Genomic DNA, 27,245 nt, shown 5'->3' on the forward strand with positions numbered 1-27,245 from the left:
CTTTTTGCCTCAAACAGTTAAAGTGTACACATCTTATTTGGGAACTAGTATCAAAGCAATCCTGTACAAATCTCTAATTTATTAATACAGCAGGCAAAATTGAAAAGCATGTAACAAGTGACTCTCCTTACCTTCAGCACAGCAATGAATGGTACAAAATTAGCTCTCTGAAGACCATTTTTATAGAGATCTGAAAGAAAGGAAATCAGTATCATTTTGCTACTTAGTCTTAATAACAATGTCAGCTTGTCTTTTAGTCTGGCAAATAAAACTCAGTGTTGCTAGAGAGAGGAGGAACAAAAGGCAGAAAAGGAGAGCTGAAATTGGTTTTTCTTTTGCTGTATGAAAATTCAATTCTTAAGGAAGAAAGGAACATCCTGAGAAAGTCTGAAAAAGGCAGGGAGGGAAACATGACTTAAATCTCTAACAACATATAACTGATTTTAGCAGAACAAATAAGACAAGCATCTGTTTTAAAGTAAGGATATAAGAAAGGATTTGTAATGCTGGCTATACATTGGTATGATTAGAAGGCCAAAACTATGCAACTGCTAAGTCCCAAGCATTTGGCAGAGAGGAAAAACCCAACATAAACTAAAAATACACTATTTGAGTTACAAAGTTAGTATCATCCAGTTTACTGTGGTACACTTACAAAATGGTTTTCACAAAATTGGATATGTACACAAAAACATTTAGGAAAAATATCAGTGAAGGTGATTCTGCACTCTAATCACTAACCAATCTGTATGAAGCCATGTATCATTCTCATTCATAACTCTGCAAATCATGATAGCTATACACTTATTAAAACAGCAACGAAGTGCATATTTATTTGCAAAAATTAGTGAACATGTAACAGTACGGTAAGACAGCTACTTCTGTTAGTTCTTCTAGTTAATAAGTTTTGTATTATGTCTCTGTTTTGTGAGGATAAGAAAAATAAACAGTAGTCTTGGTGGAGAAATGAAGCCAGGATTCCTCAAACACTGCACCTGAGTATTTCCCTTCATCTTTCCCCAGGGCAGTTTACATGGTTAAGCATATCACTAAATGGTCAGCAGCTGGGTACATCTGCTGTCTAATGAAAAGGCCACTTTTCCCCTTTGTATCCACAAGAAATGAATCTCTCAATTCAGTCTTAAACCTTGATGTAGCATACTACACAACCCAAACCTCTTTCCTGTGGGAGGACTTCAGACACACGCTGTGAGCATGGAAGAGTAGTGAGAAGGGAAGAAGAGACAGGCATTGATCCATGTCTGAACTGCATCTCCAGCTCAGTTCAGGAGATGCTGTTCCTGACATTCTCTGTTGGGTAGTTAGTACTACTGCATATCTTTCAGGTTGACACAGTGACTTAACATGTATTTTAAAAAAAACCCATACAACAATAATGGTCACAAACTGACATCTCAATTTAAGATGTGGGAAACAAAACCCAAGTTACGATAAAAATATCTCCTGAACTTTAAAGTGTAGTGCTTCAAAAAGCACAAGGATGGTTCCCAACTGAGTAAGGCATCCGCATCCAGTTTATCTGTAGCCAACCCAACTACAGTAGTTATGATTTCATCTTGTTTGCTCAAACAAGGAAAATAAACCAACGGGAAATTATTTGCCCCTCTATTAAAAACATTTGAGCATTTTCTTCTCTTTTTTTTTGTTTTTTGTAGATAAAGTGCATTATAAATCTTTAGTGGTTCTCTTTTACTCAATTAATTGGGGTAGAAAAATTAACTTTCAGTAATTTTTGCAAACATTTGAAATTAATCTGAAATGTCATAAAAGCTGCGTAGCAAGCATGCACTATGCTAACTGCTAATGCTACACTATAACAAACATTTTTCTCCTCTACAAAAAATTACAGTTACTGCTTGGTTAAAACCCATAGAGATTTGGGGACTTTGTAGAAGAATCTACCTAGATAGTCACTCTCTATCTAAAAATATTGTTAGAAATGGAAACAAGACTCCACCTAAGTAATTCCCAACAAGTGATGTCAAACCAGGCTGAGAGAATGGTATTTTGATAAGGGGTCCTCCTTTGAGCTGGTGGATCAAGTCTGCAAGTTTCCTTGTTACAAACCAGGAAGGAACATACTCCAATTTCCCCTCTCTTCTGCAGAACATGATCTTTTCCTGTCCTGGAATACTTCCAAAACAGAAGCAATATTTTACCTCTGCTGAACTCCCCTGTCCCCAAATACCCTCCCACTGGTTTGGATAGAGTAGAGAATACCGGAACGCACAGAAGAATTTGTGTTTTCACAAATCCCCCTCCCCCCAGGGGAGATGGGGGGAGGAACACCTTGAGTTTTGGGAGAAGACTTAGTGAAAAACCTTTCTTCCTCAAGAACACAAAAAAATAGGGGACAAATTGGAGTATCTCAGATTCTTGAAAACTAGAGAGTTTGTAAGTATTAAATACTATATGATTTTAACACGATTTTTTTAAGATATTGAGATTCACTGTATTTGGATAATACTAATACCATGTTTGTTTTTACCTTCTGGCGGCCTGTTAGATGTTGCCACAACGACAACCCCATTTTGGAACAGATTTTCAAAAAGCTGCTTCAGAATCATGGCATCAGCAATGTCAGTGACCTGTAGAAGACAACACAATTGTTTTATCTTGCTTTCAGCTTCTGCTGCAATAGATCTGCAAGTGGCTTTATAGCTAGGAAAAATACTTGTTAGTGAAAGCCATGGAGAAAGATTCTAATTATTGCTTGGCAAGAAAAAAAATAAAAGGGATAATTAATAAGCAGTGAATGTATCAGTCTTTCAAAACTTGCCTGCTCTTTATTGCCAAACTCCACCATTTCTTTACCAATTGCTAAATGATTCCATGTTAACTTCTATTATAAAACTACAGGTGGGAGACACAGAAAACAGACCTAAACATTTAAGAGGCCTAATTAATTAAAAACAACATGAAAAAAACAGAAGACAGAAAGAAAATACACACTGGGTGTTTTACATTTCTATTACCTTTGAGGCAAAGGTTTGCAGAGGTGAATTTAAATGGTCATGGGACTTCAGAAATAAAGACAAGTAGCCAACTATACATAATCAGCTGCTGTTGAAAATAGAATGGTATGACATAGATACTATTGTGTGATTGTTGCAAAAAACAATTCAACAGATGGCCCATCACAAAAATAAGCAATTTCATTGTTCTTTTTAAGTGCCTTCTATTACTGTCCATGAATAATCAAAAGGCACGGCAGTCACTTCCAGCACAGTCAGCCTCTTCTAACCTTCAGGCACAAAATACTAACAAAAAATAAAAATGGGTGGGACAAGTAATACCAGGGAGAGAAAAAAAAAATAAAAAGACTAAAACATAAGCCATAAAGTAAAATTTCTTTAAATATCTATAACTTGCTTCACAGTACAGAAATAAGACGAACACAAAACAGAAACCATGCTGTACAAACAGAAAAAGAAAGTAGTAATTCTTTCTGAACAAAATGCCCCCATTGTTACAACAGCAATTTATATTTCACAGGAGTTTACCAGCTGAGATCAACAAACCTAATAAGTAAACCAACTTTATCATCATTATACTTGTTTCTCCTGCACTCCATTTGATTATTATACAGTCACTTGTTGCATTTTGACTTACCAAAACAGACCTCCAATTCTGAGAAAATAAAAAAAAGTGGTGGCATGCTGAGAGTTATACAGACTCATTCAACAACAGACTGACAGATTCCTATGCTTTGCCAGTTCAGATGTGTATGCTGTGATAGTTATACATCTACAGAAAGACTTTAACCAGTATGATTTTTTTCCCTTACTCTACCACCACCTCACTCCCCATCATTCCCCCGTTTCTAAATGACCTTTCTAGGCAGCAAAAAAAATTAATTCTACACTAGATACAGTAAAAGACTTAGGTTACATTCCTTTCAGCTAGTTTGGAAGCAATAATGTTCACAAGGAACCGCATGTAAACAACGGTTTCCTTCTTCCAAAGATTTCTTCTAATTAGTTCTATGGAATGCATTAATATAGAATTTTTTTTCTGTTTTCAAAAACAAACTTTTTCACAATCAGTAACATGCCCTTCAGATTTGCACATCTCTGATTACTAAGATCCGATATGCCAAAAAGCTCATAGTAATTCACTATTGTACTATATGTCTAATGTATCTGCCTATGCACTCACCTATCAATAATTTATTTCTTCTGAATACTAAAATTTAGGAACTTTCCTTGTTTCTAAAAACCAAGACACACAAGGAATCAGTATATATGTGCATTTTAGGGGTAATTAAATTTCTTGTACCACAAAGCAAGCCTAATAGCAAACTTTTAAAAATGTATTATGTAAATCTATAAAATAAATTATATAAACTATATAAACTATTTTGATACAAACTTTTTTTTTTTTAAATACTGTAAGGTGTGCTACCTTTAGAAAACAGGGAGGAGAAAGAATATTAATGCTCACATAAAAGAAAACAGTAACAGTTCTCATGAATAAGAGAGTGTTATTTGATAAGGAATTATGATGTTTTCAACTCCATATACAAGTCTCAAAAGTTCTGACAAAAAGCAAGGGCCATTTTGAGAACTGGCATGCAAATATCTGCTCTTTTTATCTAATACAGTTTGGGAAAGACAGAAAATTTCTACAGGGTAAAGCACGGAGAAGACAGTAACTCAAGCATTGTCATTTCTCATGTTTTTTACTGTATCCAGCATTCATTGCAACTGGGAACAAAAGCAAAGGCTACAAATTACCAATAAGGAGAGCCTGCTAATGGAGAGAATGGAGAAATTTCATTAGCATTTAAGAGAAAAGATTTTTATGACCTAGTGATGCTTTCCATTACGATACACGTAAAAAAAAAAGAAAGAAAAAACACTAGACTAATAGTTAATTTACATGTGTAAGTGCCTGAGACTCAGTCATCCACTGATTGGTACAGTTCCACGTAATGAATGACAAACATAAGCATGTATTATCAGTAATTAGTGTTAGCATCAAAATAAGAGCCTAATTTTTATTAGAGGCTTTTAATAGCATGCAGGTTAGTAAAAACTCCCTAAATCGTAATTTGCTTTAAGTCCAAGTGGTACCAAAGGTATAAAGACTAACACTGTATGATCATCCAGCTTACCAAGAAGTAGGGATTCTGTTTTCAGTATCAATACTAACTAACATAGGTTACAAACATGTGCCAAAATTAGAGCGTCTAATTACCTGAGTGTAGTTACTTGGTCACTAAACAATAACTAGTCTCTTTTTATTGGCCAGCCTCTGTGTTCTGAAACATCAAAATTATAATTAGAAATGGCTTAATTCTAGGGTTTTTCTTCAAAATAAGGACACATTTTTAGAACGGCTTAAAGACTTGAATATTTACAGTAAACTGTATGACAAAGATCAGTAAGAAACAGCAGTGCTTTAATAACCCAAGAGCCTGTGGCTCAGGCAAATGCTGATGAAAACCTGCTTCAGAATGGACAAACTCAGAAGCTTAATGCCATCACTCAGGTCCTGGCTATCACACAGTATCTGCAAAAAGAAACATTTAAGACCTAGGAATTACTTTTTTTATTATGACAATATTTTGGAACGCACAGAACTACTTTTAAAAGTACTGAAATATTTTTCTACATCAATTAGTCAACTCTCCACTTGTTCAACATTTCTCTAGGCTTTGCAAGAAGATTCACTTCAGAGTACTTCTGTTTTGCTTTAGCCCACTGTCAGAGAGGAATGTGCAACCTCAGCAATGCTTTTGTCTTTTGAAGTTCTGTATTTGTTTTCCTCTGAAATATGAGCATTAACACTACTTTTTGCTGTCCCTGCTACAATACCACTCATCCACATCTGATCTTAAGATAAATAAATTCAGCTTTTTTTTTTTTAAACAGGTATTTGAAAGCAACCTGAAGTGTTTCAACCAAATATCAATAGTTTTCTGATGTTTCCTCCACACACAAGTATTTTGCCAAAATAGTATAGACCCAACTTGACTTTGTATCTGTCAAAACAGCCCCATAGCTTTGTCTGCAAGTCAGATTAGTATATGTTCTAAGTCTCTAGCTCTTTCCAGTTTCACTTTGATCTAATAATTCTTTAAATATGAGTGAATCAGACTGCAGTGTAATCTAGCCATTATCTCCACTGGGGAAATGAGCTGCAAACATCCTGAACTAAGATATGGCTCCTTATTATCAATGTAAATTGTGCCACCATGTGAGCTGCTCTTCCAGTCACTGCACTACTTTATGACTGTTTAAGCAGAAGGTTTCTTCTCCCAAATTCAGTGCCTTCTGCAAAATGTCAGAAAGATGGGACTCCTCTTCAGTAGGCAAAGCCTGCATAGTGTTCCATGCTACAGAAAATCAGTCAAGAAATCCAGCTGTTCAGAAATCTGTGAATTTAGAACATTAGTACACCCACAACAAGTACATTTTTAAAATTCACATAAGAATGCAAAGTCTTAGATACACATTTTAAAATATAGTTCCTGTATTACTTTCCCAACTGTGACTCGCTGACAAAACCAGGTGATTTTTACAATTGAAGTGATTGGTGTACCTCAAGCAAGTCAGCAGGGGGAGCAGGCAATCAATTTGGAAACAAAAAATACCAGTCTGTCTCCTTAAAATGTGGAAACATGACAAACAGTCTGGAAACACAGCAACACCAGGATATGAAATCAGTGGGCATTTACACAGAAAAGCAGTTATTTACACTAACACATGGTACAGCAAAGGTGCCTCTTTCTACCATTTGAGCATCTGATGTCATGACACTTAAAACTCCTCCCTGCCCTCTCCAAACCCTCCCATTTCTTCATAGTATAAATACAACTGTCTCTGTGTTTAGATTTTATACTGCAAGTTTTGGAAGCCCAGCATTCATATTTACTAGATAAAGCACAATTTAAATGATCAAACAGCAGCAATTGCAATGACCCCACACATTCTGAAGCCATAGATCAAACACCTTGTCAAAAAATGCAAGAGTAACTTAAAAGAACACTTACTACTTTACAGCTACAAAAATCCCCTTCAAGGGAGCTGATCATAAACTAGTTATTTTCCTGGATGTGCAGACTTGTAAAATAATAGCTAGGAGATACAAATTGCTCTATCCTTTTCAGTAATGTATTAATTTAAGAACATAATTCACAGCTAACAGATGATTATTCCACTACTGGTGATTTGAGAAGTAACACAGATCTGTTCTTATCTTGCTCTGCATTTTCTCTCTGAATGAAAAAAAGACTCAGTTGATTAGAGCTGCCAAATACCTCCAGCCCCTCTCCTAAAAAGCACTTCTACACTTAAATTTATGACACACCCTTAAAACAAAATTCACAAGCTGTGTAAAACAAATGAAACAACCGAGTTAGCTTGGGCAAAGATCATTTTATGAGTTTATTTTTAATTTTCACATTTAATTGAATAAAAGTTTCTTAAAATGTTAGTTACATTGATATAATCTAGCACTGCCATGCCAAAGGCTCCAGTAACTCTAGGAAAGAATTTAGGCTGAATTTGACATGTTATTTCCACATCCTTAATCACACTGAGACAATTCTGTTGCATTATATGAACTAGGGCAAAGACCAGGCATGCCAAGCAAGCATCGGGTGACTACTCTCCTGGGCACTGTACAGACTCAGTACAAGATGATGGTCCCTGCCCTGAAGTACTCAGGAGCCTCTCACCAAACTCTAATATCCCCTTGTATGACCAGTAACTAGACTGGTAAATGAAAGCACTATAAGGGGACTTAAACTGCCAACTTACATCATATCTCCTGGAAAAAAAACCAAAACAACAAACATCATCTTCAAAACTGTGAAATGACTTCTACTCTTCAACTTCTACAGTTCACTACTGGCCAGTAATTCAAATACTATATTAGCACCAACAAGTGTCATATTTTAAGATTAAAAGTAATTCTATGAGGTTTCCCTTGAAGCAAAGAAATAACCTCTGACTTCTTACCTGAAATTCATCAAAACATAAGAGAGCAGCCTCTTCACTTATTTCCTCTGCTACTGGTGCAATTGGGTCATATGATTTGGCCATAAAACCTGCCTTTCTTTTTGGCAAGCTCTGCTTAAGGCGATGTATTCCTGAGTTGATAAAACATAAAAGAACAAGTATTTCATACTTCTTTTTCTAAGATAGGGAGAACAAAATTATGTAGCTACCAAATAAAAAGTAACCTAGTCCAGTAAAAATAAGAAAGCTTCAAATTCAGTTCAATTTCAAGAAGGCAAAACCACATCCAGGCCACTATTAAAAGCTCATAGATTCTGAGATTCATATTTTCTTGTTTAGAAGTACGTAAAACAAAAATCAAATGAATGCTATGCACCTATACTTTATCTTTTAAAGAGTGATATAAATTACAGTTTTATCTTGCTCCAATTCATGACCCTAGTTTCAGTTTCACTTTAATTTGGCATTTTCTGTCTTAATCTTCTCTCAGAGTATTAAAAACCCTTACGGCATTTACAAATCAATGGCACAGCTCTGTGCATTGCACGGTCTGAAGTATACTTAGAAGGCATTTAGTTAAAAGAACTCAGACATAGCAACACAAGTTGCATTTTAAAAAGTATAGATAATGATACTGGCACAAAGTAAGATTATTTCATCCATACTTCACTGTCGCATGGATTGTATTCCAACTGACTATAAACAAACATTCGGAGAACAAAGATCCTGCAGTAAGAATCTACCTTTGTTAAGATTAAGCACAAATGACAAGAAATGGAAACAGAAAATCTCAACAGTGACCCAGTGATAACAGAAAAGAGGGCACTAAAAGTGGCAGAAGTTCTTTACACCAATGAAAGCTTCCCAAGAAAAATGCAGCTGTCACAATACTTGTAAATTACAGTTTTATTTAACAATTGCACAGCGTTTTAAGGTCATAGAATTCAGAAACAGAAGCAAATGTTAAAATATCTAAAACAGTATCTCCATCGAAATGCAGTGCCTTATACACTATGTCAGAAAATTTCTGAGACTTAGGATGAACTTCCTTCTATCATTTTTTCCTCCAAATTGCCAATAGTATTACTAAGTTTGCCAATCAGAACAGTTGTTGTTCTCCTTGATGTTTATATCTGATTTAGTTATTGCTTATTCAAAATGCAGATTCAATTTAACCTTTACTGTTTCAGTTTTAGCAATTGCCTTCTTTCAGATTGCATGTAAGCTAACTGGTAACTGGAGAACATTTAATTAAGGATTTAATCCTAAATATACACCCAAGTTTTCCATATAATCAGGTGTACAGAATTGAGAAAAGATACTTGAGAAATAATATGAAATAAATATCTATTCTGGTATGACAGAAAATGCTAAAATCCTTTAACTTCTCTCTTTTTTACTTTTTTTGCTTAAATACTTAAATAAAGTTGTGTTCATTAATATGAATATGAGAATGAGACAAACGTTTTTAACAGATATCGTAATTCATAAAATTCTTGTAAATACCTGTGCCTGCACTTACTCTGGTGTACGTCTAGCATGAAGCCATGAAAATGGACTCTCTTCTTCCTTTCTACTTCTAAGTGAGAATAGAACATGTCCATCACCATTGTCTTTCCCGTTCCTTCAAATAAAAAACAAAAAAACCCCAAACAGCTAGCTATTTTAAGAACAGTATGTACTGATTACAATAATGATTGTTCATTAGCTTTAAACTAATGAAACTATACTCTTCCACAGAGTAAGTACAAGACCAGACTGTTTGTGAAGAACAGTTACATTTTATGTTCAAAAACTTGGAACAACTGCGTTTTTATTTTTTTGTTTTAAAATTTTGATCCATACAGAGATGGCCCAAAGGTTGCACAAATGGCTCCATATGCATCCAGAAAACATCCTTAGTATTTCCTTTTGAAAAGCAAGTATGTTTTTATGCTGCATTGTTGCAATCAGAATATATAAATTCTCCCCGTGGCCCTCTCGATTACTTCCCAAATTCTTACATTGCATTCTGGAATATTAGTGCATGGGTAACTCTGAAACAAAACTACACATGGTAATGTAGTCCAATCCAACAGATTCCACAACTCAGAGTGTAATTATATTAAATAACATCATAACGTGGAAGAAAACTCATCCTGGAAAATTCATTAAAGTGATAATGCTACATGAACATAAAGCTTTTAGACACTTCAGAATTTGAATAAACATGCACTTAGAGAAAATTCCAGGGGAACTGATGCAACTGAAACTTACCAACATCTCCATAGACATAAAGACCTTTGGGGGGTTTGTTTTTTGCAAAGAGCTGCAAATGAAGAGAAAAAGAATAAATACAAATATGGGGTAAAATAAAGGCAAGCACATTACTGTTGGTAAAGGAAGAAACTAGCTATACTTAGCCACCAAAGTAGCACTAGCGAGCAAGTGTAAACTTGAATAAATCATTAGCTCAGAATTGGTAAGCAATTTTAAAGTTGTATTTGTGCAAATTCTATAAAAGCGACCAAACACACATGCAGGGTTTGGTTTGGTTTTGGTTTGCTGTTTATTAAGATCATTGTGAAAATATCCTCATCCCCAGTCCTAGCACACAAGCCGTTTTACCAGAACAAATATAAAATGATTAAATGCTTCCCAATCCATCATCTTCAAAACAAATCCTTTTCCTCATTAAGCCATGTAAACAAACAGTCCTAGGTAAAAGGACATAAAATTAAGCAGTGTTGTAGTATCCATAGATATATGCACAATATACCTATTAAAGCATCTCTGCTTAAGATATAAACCATTAGGATTTAGAAAATCAGTATTGCAAAGCCAGTAAGCATTGTAGATCCCCTTAAAAATTTTTAATCTCTTAATATTACTCAGGACATGTGTTACGATACCTGGTAGTTTATTCTATTTTACTCAAATATATATTTTTATGGGAAAACTTGCAATAACAGCAAGACTTTCTATTTGAAACCGTTCCTCGCCCTCTCCTAGTATTGTGCAGAGCCACTTCCAAGTATAATTTTAAACCTCGTGTAATTTTAAAAAGAAGCAGTTTCTACAAAACTGTAAATCCTAACAAAATTCTCATCAAATCAATAAAACTAAACTGACATCCACAAAAAGACTGCAGAAGAGTATTTGGTTATTTTAAAGTGCTCTACTTTCAGAGTTCTATGAGCTGAGCCAAAACAGAGGAAAATTAAAATTGCAACCCTGTGGTCTCATTTGGAGCTAGGTAATTGCTAAACAACTTGAATCTAAAGCACTTTTCAAAATACAGTGCCATATTAAAGAAACGGGGGAGTCAGTAGCAAAACACTAATTAAATATGAAAGAAAATATATGACCAAAAGGTAGACAGATAATGCCTCAGGTCTATAGTACCAGTTTATTCAGAAAATATGCAAGCACAGCTCTTATATAAGACCCAATTATAGATTTAATTTAGAGCTATATTAATAGGATAATCAAAAATTTCTATCATCAATCTGTGGATGAACAGGGTTTCAGATGTTCTGAAACCATTCCATTAATAGATAAGGCTGCAACTATTTGATAGAGCTTTCAAAGCACTGCAAGACAATTTAATTGATGAACATTTTTCAGTGTGTACTTTTTAAGAGCTTGAACTCATTAAAACTACTGATGCTCAAAGTTACACAGCAAAGAAAGGAGAAACGGAAAAACATCCAAATGAGAGAGACATTCACAGGAATTTCTTTTTTTAATTTGAGATAAACAACAGTGATTTTAACAAGACAAGAGACTAACACGTTAAATTTATTACATTAAAAGGCTGTATTAATGTGATTTGCAGTTTCACAAGGAATGACACAAAGCTAGAAAAACAGATCAGTGTTTAGAATACTGCTTTCCCTGTTTTTGTAAAGGTTATATAACCAGAACAAGTAGTAATGCCTACCTTTTTTTCACTGTAAAGAGTTTATAATTACATGTAACCCTCTTGAAGTTCATCTTTTTAGGCATATTTTACTACCACTCCAATACTTACCATTTCTAGAAAACATATTGCAGAAAAAGTTTTTTTGGCTAAAGGAAACAATATAATGGCTTGGCTTAAAGTCTAAATCAACTTGGTTAATTTAAAAAATTGAATTATTTTTTTGTGAAGATTGTGAAGACAGCAATTTTTTAGTGATATCTAACTGCTTGGGGGAGCTGGGGGGCGGAAGAATGGATATTGTGGCAGATCCGAACACATTTTCTGAAGCTGATCGTCTCTAAGAGTAAATCAAGTGCCAAAAGAACTCTTATCCTCTTCGAGCAACTGAAGAAATTTGTAGGAGATATTTTACTTCCAAGCAAAATTGTCTTTTGTACACTTCTGCCAGAAATGACACTATTGTCACCTTTAGGATACTCACCTCCTCAATCTCTCAGGTATTGTATAACACTAAGAATATTTTCTTTAATATATGTTTTATTAAAAAAATTAAACTCAATCAGTAGATTTTTAATACTGAAACTCAAACAGCCTACAGGTTTCAAGCTATTCTGCATGATCATAAAATTGATTTTTTTTTAAATTATTTAAGTTATTCTAATGCATCTTCTGAAACCTTGAAGTTGTGTAAGGAAAAGAGCAACTTCCACTAGGTTTTCTGATAAAATCCAATCAATGCTGTTGGCTCAACTTAGAGCACAGCAAGCAGTCAGGAAAGACAGCAGTGTGTGGGGGTGAAGAAAGCAGAAGACTGATCTTGGTTCTACTAAAACACACACTCCAAAAGAACAAGGAGAGGGGGGAGATCTAATGCAGAAGATCCTCCAGCTACCCTAAAGTAAGGGTGGTCTTGTTTGTTTCGGGGATAGAAGGAAGAAGAGTGGCAGATGTAGGAAGACAAACTAAATGAATGAATCCTTATCCCTCACTTTCATATTATCCTGCAGTATATTTGGGGTGTCAGTATAATCATGTTCAATTGACTGACAACAAATTTGCTTTTGCAACAATTACAAGACTTTAGGATGTTAAAGCTAATATTTAAAATGTACAAAACCAAAGATACTAAGGGGTGCACAAAATCTGACTTTGAAGGAGAGAATTTAGGAATCTTTAAATATGTATTTTGAATCCTCACCACATCCTTTCAAAGGAGGGCATCACCACAAATGTGTCAAATCCCTTGAGTCGTCCGAGGTTTTTAATTCCCATAACATTCTTTGCAATAATTTCAGAAAACATAACTTAAGTGCTTCACCAAGTCTCATTACCATCAGGACACGCTACAGCAGAAACCTTTTTTCCTTTTATAGATCAGTTGACTTACAGACTTTTCTTTGAAAATCATTCATATGCTAAAATATTTACAATTCCACGAGAAGACACACACATTAGTGTCCCCAGATTTACAGAATTCTCTCCTCTAATATCAAAATGTTTTACACATTTCTGTTTCAAAATGGCATGCTTTGCTTTGATTCTATCACATCAGATTTTTCTTTTTTGTTTAAACTTCACCTTAATCAATCAATATCCTACCTCATCTAAGGAATTATATTGGTCAAAACATCTCCTTCGTTCTGACAACTTCCTATTCTTTCTTAAATATCTTTAATTATGTGCAATGTCTTCCCACCTTCTCCCATACTCCCTGCCTCAGACACCAGAAGCAAGCAACTCATTTCCTGGGAATATCTACACACTGATTTGAGAAATTTTTAAGTGAAAATACATGTCAGTACTAAGGTGGTTAATTAAAATATGCAAAATTCAATAGCAAAGTCTCCAAACAGCAAATTTTCTTACAAACACTAACAAAAACTGTCTCTTTCTCCCACTCTTTCAGACCTCCTTTTTGGTTGCTGTTGTAGCTGAAGACATTTTCAAGGTCTTGAATGGTGTTTACTATTGTTCATACCTCTTTTCAAAACATGACCTCACTTATAATTGAGCTTATTTCAAGTCATTAGTACAGCAACTCAACAACTCTTAATCTGTCCCAATTGGTATTATTTTGAAAAGCTAGAGATCTGAAACATCTATGCAAACTCTTACAGCCTTGAACTTCAATTCAGAGGATCTCAAAATATCTCAACATACAAGGCCATGCTTTCACCAAGTTGAAGATCAAAGACATTGTTCAAATTTGAGTAATAATTTCGAAAAACAGAAGCCTACTTGGCTTGCAGCAAGACTAACTGTTTTTCCTCCGCAAATTCATTCTAAGCTGACACACCAAAAAACCTGCATCATAAAAAAAAAAATACATCGTTTTATTACCATAAAGGAAATTGCTGGTGTCGTGTCCCCCAACTACTGATTTCAGAATGTGGAGTGATGCAAGTCTCTCGGATAAACACTGAAATGCTTCTATTGTATCTGATACAAATACTTGTTCCTTAATCCTACTTTTATCATATTTTTAGTGAATAAAACTATTTAGATAAAAACTGACAAATGAAGAACAAATCTAAAAACAAAGCAGACCATTCTTCTAATGGTTAGGAAGTGCAAAAAGTTTCTATTTCTGGATTAACTGTTATTTTAGAAAAGGCTTCTGCAATTGCACCACAGAAGAAATCAGGCAATAAAATAAGGAATCTCAGACTAAAGAAGTGGCTGACAGAGAGAGGCTTCTCTATCTGTATCTCTCCCTCTCTCCCCCCCTCTTCACTGCAACTTCTCAACAAAATTCTATTCAACGACAGAGCCAGGAAAAATGAGCATGTTTGAAATGCTGTGCACCACTATTTTTTATTTCTAAAAAGCTGCCAGTAGCTTCTTTTCAACACAGGATATTTTGTACTAAAAGGAAGTTAGTCAAGTTGCTAGAAACACGAAAAAGCAAAAAGTCAACCTACAAACTGCTATGTGTAACTGATTAAAGTGTTTGACTTATTTCCAAAAAGTCCTTAAGTAATTTAAAAGACATCAATTTGTTTCATTTACATCTATTAAAACCCATTAAGTACAAAGTGTTAAGCAAAACCAATGCAAATCGTTTCATCATAAAAACAACTGTTAACACCTATGGTAGAAGGTTTATCTTGTACTTTATAGCATACTCAAAGTTACAAAGTACCAGAAGAGTGCCAAGGAGCTATTCACAAACACAGGATTTACCTGCGCCCTGTATCATTAGTACTTCCTGGAGATGCCTTCTACTAGTTCTGTGAACTACTTCTACTCATAAGCCTACACAAATCCTATTAAACCTAGGCCGATTCCAGAGAGCAGTACTCGCCACCTCTGCTTGGCATGAAAAGCCTTTGTTCTACTCTTCAAAACTGAACCAAGTCTGCAACAGCATTCCTACCCTGAAAGTCCATCGTAGAAAAACGTGTATTTTGCTTACTTAAAAAACTCCTTGACAGATACAGACATATGACAAGCATATGTCATTCGAGGCCGCACCTCGAATACTGTGTGCAGTTTTGGACCCCTCGCTACAAGGAGGACATTGAGTTTCTGGAGTGTGTACAGAGAAGGGCAACGAAGCTGGTGAGGGGTCTGGAGAACAAATCTTATGAGGAGCAGCTGGGGGAATGAATCATAATTTGATTTAATTACACAAGCTAGCAGGCTTTAACAGATTTACACAAAACTCACTGTTCTCCTCCTTCATGGGGTTTTGATGCATGGCACAGCACCATAGTGCTCAACCTGATTATCAATCTTTGTAAGATTTCCACAGAGGTATGAAGCTCTAGAAGAAAAACCTCAAACTGCAACACCACCTATCCCAAAAAGCAAGTAGTTCTATGGCTGCTTCTCACTGACTGTGGCATTAGTTCACAGGTACCAGCAAACCATGCAACAATTTTTAAAAGCTAGTTTAAAATTAAAGCATGGCATTGAAGCAATGTTAAATGAAAGAGAGGAGTGCTTTAAAGGAACTAGTGAAAACCAAAAACTATTCTCAACCTAAAAAATGGCATTTGACTTCTTGCTTTTAAGAAAGTGTCAGTCAGGCACTGCGATTTATCGCAATACTGCGATTAGCACTGTTATACAGGGACAAAGTAGCATCACAATTTCCTAAATAGAGTAAGATTAGTATTTGTTCTCTGCAATAAAGACTTTCTTCCCTATTCATGCTCCCTAATCAAAGAAACAGTGAATAACAACCCACATAATGCTTGATCTACAAAGCCATTACAAGACACATGCTCTAACAACGATAATGATTCAGGGCACTCTAGTTAACACAAGTCAGCCCTCAAAACTATTCTCAAAGGCAGCACTGTTAGAACAGAATATCCAAATGTCCAAAACAGTTTACCAGAATGCTCTAGCTTACTGATCCTCAGGTTTGACAGACCAACACCTTCATCATAGCATTTTTTCTAAAGAATGAAAATTAATACAAGTCTGGAAGTATGTCCAAAAGATAATGTAAGAGCAAGCCAGATAACCGGCTTCCTTTTGAGTTACTTCCTCTTTTACAGTCCAGGCACCATGTCTAAAGACAATTTTGAGATAGGCAATTTAAGAGATTATGAGTCCAACACCAAAGCTTAAAAAGATGCCCAGACAGATGGAAAAAAAAAAAAAAAAAACCCCACCACAAACTTTTCACATCGAGCATCCTCAAGACACAAAATTCTGGCCTGCTAGATTACATTTACAGAAGTAGTTTGGCAAGCTGAATCCAGCTTGATCTCCTTACAGTTATGCAAAACCAGTTCTCCTTCAGGCACACTGCCATATTGCTTTGGATAACAAAGATAAGCAATAATCATTTTGAAAGAGGAAATTTCCACATTTTATTTGGTACTTGCCCAAACTGAATCAGGAGGCTCATTTAGACTCAAGACTTAGCCTACAAAGGCATCAAGACAACATGGATCCACAAGCACACACCCACATGCAGTATAAATAAGTGTTTTCGAACACCATAAACATACAGTTTTCAGACTATATCTATCATTTTTACATTGGTTTTATGTTTTTAATAATTTTAATTAAAGAAATCCCAAAAGTAAAATGGTAAGTAATGTGATGAGCTGACGCACCAGCCAGAGCAGGCAAAAAATACCCCAAGCCATTCTTTGGCTCCAATTCCCACATCAGAGTTAGAATCACTGAATGATTTAAGTTGGCAGGGACTTCAGGGGATCATGCGGCCAAACCCCCTGTTTAATGCCGGGTCATAGAATATGTCAAGTTGGGAGGGACCCATAAGGATGATCGGGTCAACTGCTTCCAGAGCAGAACTTCCAAAGACACACTCATTGCCCTCTAGGAGCAGTCTTGCCTTAGCACTTTGCTTCCTGTACTTCACTACTCTCGAGCTTTTCCTTACAGAGTGCCTGGCCTCTGCTCCATGGAATTATTTCACATTCAGGTTTCTTTTCACTGTATCTCAATAAAAAAAAAAAAAGAGCTCCTTCCTAGGTGTTTAATCTGCTGCTTTTCATCAGGAGGCAGGAAGACATTTATGGCATTTCCAGTCTGTTGTGGTACAACGCCAGCCGGCAACTAAGCACCACACAGCTGCTCGCTCATTCCCCCCATGGTGGGATAGGGGAGAGAATCAGAGGAGTAAAAGTGAGAAAACTCATAGGTTGGGATCAAGACAATTTAATAGGTAAAGCAAACACATGTGTTTGCTTGCACACACAAGCAAAGCAAAACAAGGAATTCCATTCACCACTCCCCATGGGCAGGCAGGCGTTCAGCCATCTCCAGGGAGGCAGGGCTGCATCACGCATAACGGTTACTTGGAAGACAAAATGCCATCACTCCGAATATCCCCTCCTTCCTGCTTCTTCCCCCAACTTTATATACTGAGCATGACATTATATGGTATGGAATATCCCTTTGGGCAGTCTGGGTCAGCTGTCCTGGCTGTGTTCCTCCCAGCTTCCCGTGCATCCCCCATCCCTTCTCATGCTGGCAGGCCAGCACTAGAAGCTGGATAGTCCTTGACTGCTTAGCAACAACTGAAAACATCAGTACATTATCGACATTCTTTTCATCCCAAATCCAACACACAGCCTCACACCAGCTTCTGTGAAGAAAATTAACTCTATCCCAGCTGAAACCGGGACACAGCCAAGCATACAATTAGCAAATACATGATCTCCAGTTACATATATGAGTTTAAAGCATTCGGGGGATGTTGGAGGCAGTCTGATAGGCAAGCCTGTGTCCCAATGCTCTGCACCTTGCTTTACTCGCCTATTTGAAATGGGCACATATACAGGTATAATACCTGTTCTCAGACCAACATTCTCTTCTCTACGTTTTTGATGCCTTGAAGCTAATACACATCACAAGAGCCTCAGAGTTGTAACTTGCATTTGGTGCCTAAATGGGAGAGGACAGCATGTCATTTAAAGGCAGCTTGAGCCCTGTTAGGCTTTGGTTCCCTTGATCTCATGCTACATCATTTAGGCTTGCCATGTAAAAATACAGTATTTATGCCAGGTAATAGGAGAATTTGGGGTTGTAATAGGAAGTATATGGTTAGATAACAAGTTCAATAGAGTTAGATATTTAAATTTATGCCCATTAGATGTGGTGTGTTGCATAAAGGATGCTGAGAAAGGCTGACCTGGAGATTTATTAGCAAGGTCTGCAGCTGATGCCATACATTGACTTTAAATGTGAAATTTACTTCTGACAAAAAATAAAAACAAAAGCGGTATAAGCGAGAGAAAGAAAAAGGAAAACACTGAGTGGCTGACTGGGAAGAGCACTGACAGCTTCCAGACAACCTCCTCTTAGGGGCAGGGAGGTGTCTCTCCAGTGCAGGCAGGGAAAGTGAAGATAATGGCGGCAATGAATATTTTGCCACGCTTTTTTCCCCAGTACTATGCTTTTATCATCACACTCAGTCAAACACCCTATTCTTGTTTCCCCTCACCAAGTTTATGACTATTTGTGTTGACTGGGTTATGTTAATCAGGTGCAAATGAAGCATATTCACTGGTCATTCAGCTTCTGTGCACATCTATGATTGCCTAATATTTACCAAGTAATTAAATGTCTTATCTACTTTGCTGGTCACTATGGTTGGTTTTCTGGGATATAAACTCAAATCTACACAAGAGGCAAGGAAAGCTATGGGGGGGATTCTCAGACCAGTTCTAGTTGCTTCCCACGAGAACCTGCCATAACAACACTACCAAGATTCGCAGGTGCAAGGCCACAAGAGCACAATCTGAGAACAACAGCATGAGAAGAAAACATCAAAGATACTGCCACAGAGGCTCTGGAAAACACTGAGTCAACAGCTTCAGGGAAAAGTTACAGAGCTGCAACAGCAGGCTATTAGCTTTACTAATGTTAAGGCACTATGGTCGCTGAGGCACTGTGCAACAGGCATATGTCTGAATTTTTATTAATACTTTGAAAAGGAGCTGTGATGCTCCCAAAAACACAACTGGGGTGCAGACCTTACCTCACCTGGAGACTAACAACACCAAAAAGAATACACATTTTTATAAAATTTCATGTCTAATCTATATTACAAAGTTTTGCAAAGCTAAATGATTTAGACTCTGCCAGCTAATTTCACTTATATTCATGGAAGATCTGTTAGAACACAAAACATCAGCGTTCAGTATAACCCAAATACAGAATCACAGAATGGTAGGGGTTGGAAGGGAACTCTGAAGATTATCTGGTCCAATCCCCCTGCCAAAGCAGGATCACCCAGGGGGGCCCACCCCCCCCGCCAAGGCAGGATCACCTAGGGCAGGTTGCACAGGAAGGCATCCAGTTGGGTTTTGAAGGTCTCCAGAGAAGGAGGCTCCACAACCTCTCTGGGCAGCCTGTTCCAGTGCTCCATCACCCTCACAGTAAAGAAGTTTTTCCTCATGTTGAGGTGGAACTTCCTGTGCTGTAGTTTATGCCCATTGCCCCTTGTCCTATCACTGGGCACTACTGAAGAGAGACTGGCTCCATCCTCCTGAGAGACACCCTTCAGGTATTTATAGACGTTTATAAGGTCCCCCCTCAGCCTTCTCTTCTCCAGACTAAACAGCCCCAGGTCTCTCAGACTTTCCTCATACGAGACATGTTCCAGGCCCTTAATCATCCTTGTAGCCCTCAATTGGGACTCTCTCCAAAAGTTCCCTGTCTCTCTTGAACTGGGGACCCCAGAACTGGACACAGTACTCCAGATGAGGCCTCACCAGCACAGAGTAGAGAGGGAGCATAACCTCTCTCAACCTGCTGGTCACACTCTTCTTAATGCATCCCAGGATACCATTGGCCCTCTTGGCCACCAGGGCACATGGCTGTCCCATGGAGAACTTACTGCCTACCAGGACTCCAAGGTCCTTCTCCATGGAGCTGCTTTCCAGCAGGTCAACCCCTAACCTGTACTGGTGCATGGGGTTCTTCCTCCCCAGGTGCAGAACTCTACACTTGTCCTTGTTAAATTTCACAAGGTTCCCCTCCGTCCAACTCTCCAGTCTGTCCAAATTCTGTTGAATGGCAGCAGAGCCTCCTGGTGTATCAGCCACTCCTCCCAGTTTTGTATCATCAACAAACTTGCTAAGGGTATGTTCCAACCCTTCATCTAGGTCACTGATGAAGATGTTGAACAAAACCAGACCCAGTACTGATCCCTGGGGAACACCATTAGCTACAGGCTTCCCACTGGACTCTGCACCGCTGACCATAACTCCTTGAGCTCTGTTGTTTAGAATACACGTGTTATACCAGTGCTTGAGAATTAAAACCTGGTCTAGGCCCCTCTCTCCTATAGCCAACTGACATTTTTGGAAAAGCAGATGATAGACATAACCAAAATCATATCAAATTTTCTTATAGAATTATTTCCATAATATTTAATTTGATTACTTGTAGAGTGCCACTGGAATTTTACAAACCAAAAAAGAATTAACAGAGATCCAAATATAAACAATTATCTATCTGTAAAAACCCAGCTGCAAAAATAAGACTCGTGTTAGTGACAGAGATTTATGTATTTTAAGCACATTCCTATGAGCAAAAATAAACGCAAAAAAATATTTTTATCATTATAAGCCTCACCTTTGAGATAAGATTTTTTGAACTGATGCTGTAGCCTTTAAGGCTCTCATGCAACTTCTGCAAGTGCTGCACAACTTTTCTTTGTTGCTCATCATTCCTCAGCTCTTCTTGCTTAATCAGAAAGTCATAATGTTCTAAAGGTCCATTGCAAACCAGTAAGGCTCTGGCATTAGCGTCTGTAGGAGTACCAGTGACTGTCTTCTCATCTGCCTGAGCTGTGTATGCTGTAAAATGAAAAGCAGATTATTAATAGAGAAGTTTTGAAAAGCACCCTCCTATGTTCATAAACAACACACATTCTTAACAGTTTAGATGGAGACGTATATACATTACTTGCCCATACAACCACTAGAGTATGTTAACCCTTCATTTTTCATTTAATCAACTTCTAACTTTAGTAGTAAACACCTCTAGTACTATCTTTTAACATTTATTTTTATTATTCACAAGCACAGACACTAAAAAGCCCAACTGGAGAGCAGTAAGATTTGGGTAAGCTGTTGCAAGGGAAGTTTTGACTTCCCCCCCCGCCAACAGGGGCAAAACCACTCAAAAATTCCAAACTGCATTTCTTTGAGTAGATTAATCCTTTAGAGAGAGGTGGGCTAAATAAGACAGAAAGAATTTAAAAGCCAGCAAACAGGAGACCATAACAGGAGTTCTGTAAGCAAGCTGAAAGACTCAAAGACCACACTAAGCAAGGCAATAGCTGTGAAGCCCTGCAATGCCACAGCCTGCTCTGCTGGCATTTATCTTCTGCCTAGAAGAGATAGGGCCATCCCTAAGCAGAAATTTTGTTTTTAAAAAAAAAGAAAAAAGACAGAATTGCTAGACATGAAATGAGCTATAACTAGGAAAGGAAAGAATACACAGGATTACAAAGAAGGTTTGCTAAGTCAGTAAGATCAGAAAGTTAACAATGGAACATACTGAAAAGGTGTTTAATATCTTCTTTACCTCTACTGTCATTTAAAATGTTAAGTGTAATCATGAGTAAAACAATTTGTAGCAATGATAAAAGAAATAGATTGGAGTAGGAAAAGTGTGTATCTCAGACTACATAGTTAGATATTTTGAACATTCTGAGATCTAAGGAAATCCACCCCTAAATGCTTTAGGTAAATTTCCTAAGCAACACAATGGCCTCTAGCAGCTTTTTTTGAGGCCTCACTAGAGGCAGGTAAGGTTCCAAAATACTAGGAAAATGAAACAACTTTTTTATCTAGAAAGGAAAGAAAGGCAAATCCAGAAATTCACACAGCACTCAAAACAACTGTAAAACACTCAAAAATACCATAACAAGTACAAGCAGATTTTTTTTTTTTTTTTAAATAAAGCACTTAACAAGGTAACACCATAACAAATAAAAAGCAATGCCAGCTCCTCAGGAACAGCACAAGAAGAAAAAGTTTTCCTCCCTGATCAGGTAACATGGTTAGTGGGTAGAGGAAAGACATCATAATTGCAGTAATGCTTTTGTCATTGGGTCATACAATATAAAGTAGGAAAGTGAGTTGCAAATTAAATTACTTTTGAGCAGGTACAAAAACAGTTAGAAAAACTACATGTAATGAACAATAACTACAGTTAACTAGGTGCATATTTGCAGCAGAGTTTCAGAGAGGGCTCAGAATCTCAGCTTGGTGCATTCTGGAATTTCCATTCATGACCTGTATATAGCAAAATAAAGTACATGGACCGGGAATACAGACATCGGCAAGTCAGGAGGGGTCTGCAAACATCCTGGAAGGCGAGGCAATTCTGACAAACTGGACAAAGAATCTAATACAAATAGGATGCAATTCAACAGGGACAAAGTATAGTTCTTAGGGGAAATAAATAACTTTAGGGGTGGGGAATGACCAGCTAAAAAGCAGCTCCGCAGAAAAGGATCCAGGGGCTACACTGGATCATAAACTGACAGTAAGACACCATCATAACACTATCAGAGCAAAAAGTAAAATAAAGAGTCACAAGTACTCTCTTGTATATATATGAAAGGCAATATAAGCACACATGAAAAAAACAAACTGTTCTATTCAATATTACTGGTATAGTCTGCCCTTTTCAATTTTCACATCATATTTCATGAGAGGTAATGACTAAATGGGAGAGTAGAAGATGATTTAAAAGACTATTTGTTAAACCATGGGTCACAACCCACAGAGAAGTTATAAGAGGCGTAAGAAGAGTTTTCAATTGTTATAAGAAACATGAAATGAATAAATTATAAAAGAAGGATAAAACTAAACAATTAAATTGAATTATGTTTATTTATTGCAAGTAACACCTTAGTTTCTCCAAAGCAAGACAGCCACTGTTGACATCTGCAGCCAATAATAACACCAAATTCTCCTGCCCTAAAGGAATTGAGTTACTGCTGTGAATTAAAAGTAGCTAAAGAAATCACATAAAGAGAGTTGAATTCAAAGTCTGTTATTGCAAAAATTTGAGTAAAACCTTTAGAGAAGACTGAAGAGAAGAACATAGCTATCTCCAGATACACACAGGGTACCAAGAAAAGGAAAATAAACTGTATTTATTCAGTTACCTTAAGAACTCTAATTAAGGCAGTGAAATCAATTAATAGTCTAGAAGTTGTAAAACTGTCATTGATGGGGAGAGAATTTTAAAAATCAGTTTGACAAAAACCTGTCAGGAACAGGTCAGCAATACCTGATTGGACTCCAAAGGAAAGAGGAAGAGGCATAGATGATCTCAAAGTTTTTTTCCTCTTCTTTTCAACCATTCCACTGCCACTTAAAGACAACCTCATTTCTGTGATCTCTACCTCTAAACTATCCATGCCTTAGCAACGCGTAGCGCTTAATGGCTCTGAGAGCTCCAATGTGAGGGACAGCCAGTGCCCCATTATACTAACCTATACACCCACCAGTTCCCACTGCTTACCACATGATCGGAGAAAAAAAAAAAAGCAGCTGATTTAGGGCTAAGAAAGGGTTTGTGGCTCATGACCTTCCCATGCACAAAGCACACCAGTAGGACAGCTCAGAAGCGTGGGTTTTGTCTCAGATTACATGTACTTGCAGCTAACCATCCCAGGAGTGGAAGAAAATACTTCGTCATTAACAAATGACAGAGATGGAGAGTATGCACAAGTGATAACAGAGGGTGTCATGGGACAAATTACTCGCTGTTCTTCTAAAATATTATTGAATGCTGGGATTTAAATATGATGGGGCCACACTATAATACACTACCAGGAGAAATCCAGTAACTGGTAAGTAATAAACTCAATCTTGTAGCTGCAAAATAAAAGCATATGCTCTTTAAAAGTGTTAGGGTCTTTAGAGGTAAGTCAACAGAAGACAGCTATTCAAGTGATAAACTATCCTAAGTGACAGAAAAAAATGTGGGTCTTCCATTCTAAACTGCATTTTGTGGGACAGATTGCAAAATCATTCACACAACAATGCTTCTGTAGTAATCTATTCCCAAACTGCTAGTGAAGAGGAAACTTTAGAAATTTTAATACATAGCAGAAGAATACTAGGCAATTCCCTTCCATAATTTTACATAAAGGAAACTACCGTTAGGATAGGAATCACCTATGATTCAGTGCATTAATTGTAGTCCTACAGCCTTCTCCTCCATATTGCAAAAGATGGGTTTTCATTTATGTCTTCTTGTTTCATTATCTAATCTTTGTATTACATAAACTGTTACACAATTTTTATTAGCTCACTTCTGAAATCTTTAAGTGTCACACACACAAAAAGTATCTTCTATCTCTATGTAGTGTTCTAGGTAAGACTATAGAAAAGCCCAGCACCAATTCATTACTCATTTTTACACAAAACAGTGTAAAACTACAGACATGTGTTTATCCATAACCTATCTTTCCCAACTCCAGAGTGCAGAACAGTGTTGGATATCACCACATTTAACCTGACATTCACCGCTTCTTTAAGAGTTGCCACCAGGTTGCAATTTTTTATTAAATTCCTGTTCTTAAATCATACACATTTAAGTGTAGTCTCATTTTACTTCAAGACATAAAATTATCTGCTTGCATTTTCCTTTCTGCTTGCCTATCCAAGGATCACAAACCAAGCTGCAGCAAAGACCTACTGTGATACACACAAAAAAGTCCTGCCTTGGAGAAATCTGAGGGGAAAAGCTCAACAAAGCCAAAAAAAATTTATTAATGTATAAATGGCTAACGAAAAAAAAAATCTGAAATGATAAAAATTTCCTTTAAAGTGATTTTACACCTTCAGTAAATTGGCATTAATTTACCACCACAAAGACAAGTGCCTACATAAAAATACAAAAAGAAAAAGTGTTCTTAACTCCAGGGACCTTCTGCACTGGAAAAGCGCAGTAAATTGAAAAACTAATCAGTATGTTGTCAAGTTTTCCTACTGCTACTTAGAACTGATGTCTGAGATGACACAGGAAAAAGGCATGCAAGTTTCAATGACAGGGCTTATGAAAGCAACAGTCACAGCTGCGGCAGACACTAAGAGTTATTTATGTAAGAAGACAATCTGAAATGGAAGCTAGGTTGTGGCATACCAAAAAATTGATCTTGACAGCAGCCAGGAGGTTGAGGGCACAGAATGGTAACTGAGGTAAACACTACTCACCCTGGTAAACCTTATTTTTTCCCTAGTAGTTGGATTTCATTATGTAAGGTTTTGAATTGCGATGTCTAAAATCTGTCAGAAGAGAATTCCCGTAACAAAACTCCTAGCAGGCCCTTGTCTCCCTCATATTTCAGGGCCTAGGAAAAGAACCTGGGCTTCCCTGACATGAATTCCATCTTTGCTATCTTTCCATGACTGCAGAAACTGACAACTTGGAATTTATTAATCTGTGAGTTTTCAAGTAACACAAAAAGATTTCATGTGAGTTTAAGATGATTGTTCACTTCTGGAGGAGAAAAAGTATTGTACTTCTACACATTAATTCAAATTTGGTCTGCAAGACCTCTTACTGCCTTCGAACTAAACATCTTTTAAACACACAATTAGAATTTTAGACCATTATTAGGATGAAATATAAAGAAAAAAAGAAATACCATGACAGAGAATATCCAGGTAAAGAAGCAACGATCAAACAAATGGAACTGAACTCCTTTCATTGCAAAAGTCATGCTTCAGATTACAATATTCACCTCACTAGAGGGTCACTCACAGTATATGTGAAAATGTGTATTATTAATTCTGGAAACAAAGGTGAAACAAGTACTTCAGGGGACTGATGATGGAAAGAAAAAAAAAATCACCTTTAACCCTTGTGTTGTATGTATGCTTCAAACCACTGTCATGGGAATGATCAGAAATAGTTTTCATTCATGGAGGTTAAGGCTGGAAGACAACATTGACCTTTCTAAGTATAAGGGAAGTTAAATGTATCTAATTACCCCGAACTACGCTCAAAAATTGTGTTTGGTTACAGCATATTTTGAAGAAAATTTATTTTGAAGACATATGAGATGGAGAATTAACCATTTCCTAAGACACTTTGCTGTAATGGTCAATTACTGTTTGTCTTAAAGATAAAAAATATTTTCAACTAACAGTTGTTTGAGAACTGTACCTAAATCAAACTCACAGAAGTTACAACTGCACCAAGGTTAATGACCCTAAAATCACTCAGCTGCCACATTTGCCAACAGTCACAATCAAGAAGCCGGAACAGCTTCTGCTAAACCAGCGTTAAGGCACCGTACAGGAATCACATCTGTTTCATTACTGCTCTGCAGACAGAGTTCTGCCTTGAGAGCTTTTCACAAACGCTGCAATTTGTGTGTGGAGAGAGAAAAAAAAAAAGGTAGTAAAAAGCTACTTTTAAGAACTGTCCTGTTTTCAACAAGCCAAGCTGAAGTTCAGAATATTAATTTGGGTCACAATGAAGGAAAACTCCTTCAAACCTCCAAACCCTTAATGTAAAGCTTCTAAAATTGCCTATGAAACACAGCTGCCATGACAGAAGAGGAGGACTTTGGAGTTAGAGGGCACTTTTATCAACAGGCAGATGGTGGTATCGGAGACATCACTAAACTCGTAACTAAGCTGGTAACAGAACTGTTGCAAAATCTTTTTTTCTTAAATGATACCACAGTGATAGGGAAGGGCAATGGTACAGTCTTGTAGCTCCAAAGGTTATTTTCCTGCAGAAGAACAAGAGTGAAGGTAGCAAAAGGTCAGAAAAGACATGTTTTTTGCATGCTAGTACCTGTAGATAACAATGTTCTCACCCCATCTTTTATTAAACGTATGTGCAAGTTCTGCAGAATCAGTCGCAAACTGCCCCAT

General features: G+C 36.9%; 1 protein-coding gene across 1 annotated transcript; it reads right to left on the bottom strand.

Annotated features, from left to right (window-relative positions):
• Positions 1-131: 131 nt before the first annotated feature.
• LOC104614712 (lactation elevated protein 1-like) lies at positions 132-27,245 on the bottom strand (the record flags this gene model as incomplete). Its single annotated transcript, XM_010291351.1, has 7 exons — positions 27,188-27,245; positions 20,962-21,185; positions 10,245-10,296; positions 9,511-9,612; positions 7,989-8,119; positions 2,510-2,609; positions 132-190 (listed from the first exon to the last, which is right to left on the bottom strand). Coding segments are annotated over exons 1-7 (726 nt in total), but the record flags the coding sequence as incomplete, so codon positions are not given.

The sequence above is a fragment of the Phaethon lepturus genome, unplaced genomic scaffold, assembly GCF_000687285.1.
Source record: "Phaethon lepturus isolate BGI_N335 unplaced genomic scaffold, ASM68728v1 scaffold6440, whole genome shotgun sequence".
NCBI lineage: Eukaryota > Metazoa > Chordata > Aves > Phaethontiformes > Phaethontidae > Phaethon > Phaethon lepturus.